The following is a 6,636-nucleotide window of genomic DNA, read 5'->3' on the forward strand; positions in this document are numbered from 1 at the left end:
TGCGGTGATTAGGGGTTCGGGAATTAGAAGCGTCGTCTGCTTCTTGCAGCATCGTCCGGATCGTTATTTTACACCTCTTGCGCCTCTTGCCTCAGTCTGGAGACGACTGATTGCGCGAAAGATGATACCACCATCCAATTGTCTGCGGTCTCGAGCATGAGCCTGACGATGTTTTCCAGCTCGATTACTTTTTGGAGGACTTATTGAAGTCCCTCCCTCTCTTCATGGAATTACGGGCAGCGAAAGAACGCATGCTCCGCGTCTTCTATTGTGGTTGGGCAGGCCGGACAGAGTGTGCTGATGGTGTTATCATAGCGCTGGCTAAGGCTTTTGAAGTAGCTATGTCTGGATAGGAGTTGTGTTAGATAGTAGTCCACTTCTCCATGTCCCCTCTCGACCCATTCTGTGATGTTCGGAATTAGCCAGTATGTCCATCGGCCCTTTAAGTACCGGTCCCACCGGGCCTGCCACTTGCTTAATGTCTCTCTCCTCTCTTCCTCCTTGACGTCCTCGGGGCGGCGCTGGTTAATGCACCCACCTTCATCCGCTAGTAGAGTCAGCGGTGGTATGCTGGCTATCATATACTTCGCGTCGTAGGAAACGTGTGGTCGCCTGTTGATATGAGCAGGCAGGCTCGTCGATGTACAGACTCTGCGTGACGGATGTAGGCCTTTGTCTACGTTGCACAACTCCGGCTCTATACAGGAGGATAGATTCGAAGACGTAGGCATAGAGCTCTCGTCGGCTATTTCTGGGCCCAACGGTGTTGGTCATGATTTTCGCGAGGGCTCCAACCACTCTTGCTGCCTTTTCGCTGACGATTCAGAGATGTTGGTCAAACCTCAGCCTGGCGTCAGATTTACGATATATGCAACCGTTTTAAAAATACATTCGATTAAACAAAAAAAAACGTGGTTTTTGAACATTTGTCTTCAAAATGATCGTATTTTTCACAACGATTACGCATTCGAGTCGGGTTAAAACTCTGGATCTGGTGTAATACAGGCCTATACTAAAAGTTGGTAGCATTGGTTCATCCAGATTCAAGATGGCTGCCACCAAAACAGCTGATTCAACTATTATCGCCTAAAAGACGATACGGTACATGGTATAATGCTTTGAGATAATTTTACTCGCTAACAATGGACTCTACGAAAAAATTATGGAACAAAATTGTAGAAAAAATTATAAAACAAAAAGTATTTAGAATTGATCTAAGAATACGCGTGAATTTTTTCAGATTTTTATAGATGATTTTGGATATTTTTATAAAATGGCCATATCCAAAAATACCCAAAATCATCTAAAAAAAATCTGAAAAAATTCACTTGTATTCTTCGATCAATTCGAAGTACTTTTTGTTTCATAACATTTTTTGTAGAGTCCATTGTTAGGGAGTAAAAAAATCTCAAAGCAATATACCATGTGCCGTATCGTCTTTTAGCCGATAATTGTTGAATCAGCTGCTTTGGTGGCAAAAAGTACTTTTTGAAGCAAAAAATGGATTCAAATACGTCTCAAACAAGTTAAAACTCCCCATGCAGAATTTTTGAGAAATCTTTGAAAAAACAGCGAAAAACTACGTTTTCAACATTATTTCGTAGCTAGACACCTCCAAAAAATTTTTATTGGTCTAAAATTTTGGGAAAAGTCTTTTTCCAAAATAATAGGAGAATGAACCTTATACAAAAGGGCTTTACTCAAACTTTAATACCTGGATAAACTAACTGAACTGTCAACATAACTAGGTATTCTGCTGTTGAAAAGGCATCAAATTTTAAAATTGAAAAATTAAAAACTTCATGAATTCACCTTCAATTTATGTTCTAACTTTTTATTACAGATAGCTTCGGCTCATCATTAAAAAATTCCGATTAGTTGAAAGAGTGGTGCTGCAGAATGTATCAATTCTTTGTCTATTGAGTATTAATTGTAAGCTGTAAGTTATAAAGGACGATAAACGACGATTTCATGAAATTCCTTAAAGATAATAATGTTAAACATTCCTTTTCGCCCCCGTATTTTCCGGCCACAAACGGGGCAGCAGAAAATTTTATTCAAATCTTTAAAAATAAGGTCAAAAAATTTTTGAAAGAGGTAGGAAAAGTAGAAACGGTGGTAAACATGTTTTTATTTGATTAAAGGAATATTCCACATATTACCACGGGTCGAAGCCCAGCAAACATCATGTACAACTGCGAAGTGCGAACACGACTTAGCTGTTTAAAACCGTGTGTACATGATCAGGTGAAAAATCAACAACGGCGTCAAATCCTGGCAAGATCCGGGAACAGAAAAGTCAACATAAACGTGGGTGACAAGGTATTTATGAACGCCCATGGAGTGCGGACAGAAAAGCGTGTTCTAGGTCGAATTGTAAGGCAAACCGCGCTGTCTACTTTTGTTGTGAAATCGAACGAGGGAAAGTTGTGATGTATTCATCACCTGGTTTGATGTAAACTTGCGCTTGGTAAGGTAGGCGTCGTTACCGACTGTACGCCGTCGCTAATAACCGGTAGCTCACCGAGCTGATCTGATCAGTTACGCTCCGAGCTCCGAGCGCACACAAGCTAAGATTCTCTCTCACTAATTATACTTACTATTTATATTATATACAAGTGTCTATTTATTTCCTCCTTCACCCAATACATAACAATAATAAAAAAAAATTCGGAGATGAAATGTCGAAGACGAATAGTCCCGGATGAGTTGTCACAGGATGAAAATGTTAAGGATGACTAGTCCGGCTTCCATTTAGATGGTTAGATCGTCGCATAAATATTTTATAAACTTTGTATTAACTGCTCCAAAACATCTTTAAAAATTCTCAAAACTTCTTCATGTGTTGATATTTAATATGGTATAGTTTGAAATAAGATCACTCGATTGTACAGTGGTAAGATGAGATATGCGGTCGCAATTATTTTGATAACTTGCAGGTTCGTGATAAACTCTAGACAGCTGTTCACGCTCAGTCAGTCCGATAAGCGAATTCTCTGTAAGGTAATAGAAAATTGAGCATCGTTTATGAACTTGACGCATAACCCGGTACGCGTTAGCTGCTGAGTGATGTTAAATAAGGTGGATTAGGTTATTTATACTCATTGATCACGCTAAAGTACAAAGCTAAACAGTAAAGAATAAGTTACATTTATTGGCTGACGAATTAAGATGATTTATTGTATTCTTCAATCTGTAAATATGGGTTAGAATAATACTTTCTTAAATTTACGTATGTCACTAATCTTGACGCGATTGTGGTATGTGATGGAACATAGAACAAGAGTTTTAAAGACAAAATTTTAGACTTCCCCCGTCGCTCCTACCCCCCAACCCCCTTTATTATGTTTTATTTTTATTATAGGCATAATTGCATAATGGCGCAAACTCTGGCTCTAATTTGTTTGTTTATCTGAATTTTGACAGTGAGCCTATAGAGCTAGAGAGTCGTACTTATTTACATGTGTTCAGAATATGGAAAAATACAAGTCTATGTGTTTTCAAGGGGCTTAGACTTGGTTTTATAAGTATATTGAGTCACCAAGTGATAATAAAGGGGGTTTTTACATATAATTAATATTTACATATTGCATGTAGGTTGTACTTCTTCCAGGGGCCTATGAGATAAAACTAAATCGACTGTGCATGTTTTTAGGTGTACAAAGTACCCTCAGTAAGTTTGGGCAAGAACAATGACCCGGAGCTGGGGTGGTTTCCTTGTTAGTATAAGTATTATTTTTACGGAAATTTAGATTTTCATTTTGTAATTTAGATTAGTTGTTATAATTTTTTATACCGTAAACTTCCTTACATAAAATTATTTTATTCTCACTGCTACAATTTTCAACTTTTATGTTTCAGGTACGTTTCTATTTCGAAATATTTCATTGCATTTTGTGCTTATAAACGAGATGGTTATCGTGCAGCTCAAAGTAGATGCGTTTACTACGCTGATTGGTGAGAAAAATGTAATAAAAAATTGATTAAATAATTATATAATATTACAGACCACTGTTCAAAGTTAAAATAAAAATGAATAAATTATTTCCCAGGCTGTGTAATCAAATAATTTATCAGCAGCTGATACATGAATTGTTTTTATTTACAACGGTTAAGGCATATATTAGGTTTTGATTCGATATCATTGTTAAACTTTGAGATTACGTGTACGACATTGCGTAATTGATATCGTTTATCCGATTTTAACTATCATCTGAAGCGTGAATATTGGCAGCATTTTAGTTTGAAACGATGGGCATGAGAGATATTATTTACATGTAGGTTATGTTCAAGGTCAAATTCAAGGTCACCAATCGATTCCCCGTCATAAAATACATAAAATACATGGGTTTGTAAATTTTTTCAAATTTTTTCATCATTTTTATAGTTGAGAATCAAATTTTTAAGTTTTTCCCATTTAAAATACATGTACGCTTCAAGCCGCTTGGGGGCCACCTTAAAATCATTTTTTCGAACTCCATAACCCGGTTTTCTCATTGTCTAATCAAATAAAAGACATCTAGGTGGGGGGAGAAGCAATACCAAAAAGTCGGGAAATAACGGACACCCTAATATATATGGGTCAGATTCAGAATTTTTCAAATAAACCTGCGGGCGAGGTTCACCGATATTCCTGAAATTTTGGTATGTTATAGTACATGATAAAAAAGTGCCAAAACCAAAATGTTGGACCCCCTCCCCCCTCCTACCCCCTTCCTCCCCTGTAGACGTCCATTTTCTATCTATATTTTTTCTGAAGGCCTGAAGCAATTAAAAAATCTGAAAAAATTCATGAAGGTACTTTTCAACAATCCGAACAATCTTGAATTTTTCAGATTTTTCGAGTGCTTCAGGCCTTCAGAAAAAATCATTGAAAATTTAAATTATTTTATTTTCGGTGAAATGATTCGATATACCAGACCGGAGTATTTTTTTCTTAATTCTGACATCAAAAAACGATTCTTTGAATTTTTTCAGAATTTTTCATTCATGTCCATAAAGCCTAGAGCTGAAAAACCGTTTTTTTCACGAAAATAATTTTTTTAAGGCGATACGGAGTCTCAAAAAAACTGAAAAAAAATTTTTTTCTCATTTTGTTCATCAAAATACATGATCTCAAATTTTTTCAGATTTTTTAATTGAAGGCGATAGCGTCTATAGCCGAAAAACGTTATTTTTAACCCAAAAGGTTCCGGTAAAAAAAGTTGAAATTTGTTTTTTTGAATTCCTTGTCAAATTTTAATACATTTTGACCGTTTCAAAAGATCGATTGAAGCTTCCTAGCTCATTCTAAAATATAACAAAGATTAATGCGAAATTCTGAAGACATCTGAAAAAAATGTAAATATGATGAATGTCTTCAGAATTTCGCATTAATCTTTGTTATGTTCTAGAATGAGCTAGGAAGCTTCAATCGATCTTTTGAAACGGTCAAAATGTATTAAAATTTGACAAGGAATTTAAAAAAACAAATTTCAACTTTTTTTACCGGAACCTTTTTGGTTAAAAATAACGTTTTTCGGTTATAGACGCTATCGCCTTTAATTAAAAAATCTGAAAAAATTTGGGATCATGTATTTTGATGAACAAAATGAGAAAAAATTTTTTTTTCAGTTTTTTTGAGACTCCGTATCGCCTTAAAAAAATTATTTTCCGTGAAAAAAAAGGGTTTTCAGCTCTAGGCTTTATGGACATGAATGAAAAATTCTGAAAAAATTCAAAGAATCGTTTTTTGATGTCAGAATTAAGAAAAAAATACTCCGATCTGGTAAAATTTACGATTGAATTTACTTCCAATGATTGTATTATATTTGAACTATCATACACCGGCTATAGCCTAATCAAATCAGCTTCTTCTTCGAATTTCCAACAAATTTCATTTTCATCGTCGGAGTCTTCGGTCGCTGAAAATGCATTTTAAATAACACGTTTGAAAGAAACTCGCAGTGAAAAAAAGCGAAATAACAGTGGCTAAAAGTACAACTTTTGCCATCGAAATCGATGGCGAAACCGCGTACTTTCGACCAGGGGATCAAGAAAAATTTTTTTATCAGTTTTTAATAGTTCTTTTTAATCGGGATTATTCTTGTTCTTCAAGCGAGCCGCAGATAGACAGGGCGAATGGTATGTCTGGCATGGTAAGATTTTTAAGGATTTTCTTAACTGTATATGAAAAGAAGCAAGTAATTAATATAGTAATAATGAAAAAATGAGAGTTCGAAATAATTTCTTTAGGTGATTTAACGTAATGAGTTTTTCTCTATTAATTAATGTTTAGGATTTAATTGACGTAAATCATTGAAAAAGTTGATTGTATGAATTGATCATATGCAATAAAAATTTTATTTATACTATTTATAAACTTTTATTAAGTTTTGATCTTATAAAAAAAATTTATCCAAATTTGGTTTAAAATAGGAACAGGCCCCTTACGAATGGAAAAATAAGAAGAAAAGTAGAACTCATGCAGGTTCTGGGTTGGGTAGTTGTTGCTCGTCGTGCTCGAAGCTGAAATCACACGTGGTATGAGTAGGCACATACATCTGTGGTTACATCTGCTTCTAATTGCCAAAGCAATGTTACGAAAATGAATATTCCATGCACGGACATATAACCGTCCTGTACTGTGGTTGTGCA

The 6,636-nt window shown here is 35.4% G+C and overlaps 1 protein-coding gene across 1 annotated transcript; it reads right to left on the minus strand.

Annotated features, from left to right (window-relative positions):
• Nucleotides 1-230: 230 nt before the first annotated feature.
• LOC106648137 lies at nt 231-731 on the minus strand. Its single transcript, XM_014364855.1, has one exon. The coding sequence runs from the start codon at nt 729-731 to the stop codon at nt 231-233; it is 501 nt and encodes a 166-aa protein (XP_014220341.1).
• Nucleotides 732-6,636: the final 5,905 nt, after the last annotated feature.

The sequence above is a fragment of the Trichogramma pretiosum genome, unplaced genomic scaffold (genome assembly GCF_000599845.2).
Source record: "Trichogramma pretiosum strain Unisexual culture from Peru unplaced genomic scaffold, Tpre_2.0 scaffold136, whole genome shotgun sequence".
Classification (NCBI taxonomy): Eukaryota; Metazoa; Arthropoda; class Insecta; order Hymenoptera; family Trichogrammatidae; genus Trichogramma; species Trichogramma pretiosum.

Excerpts from the sequence above, each read along its gene's own strand:
- LOC106648137 (XM_014364855.1), bottom strand. The coding sequence starts at position 731 with ATGCCTACGTCTTCGAATCTATCCTCCTGTATAGAGCCGGAGTTGTGC.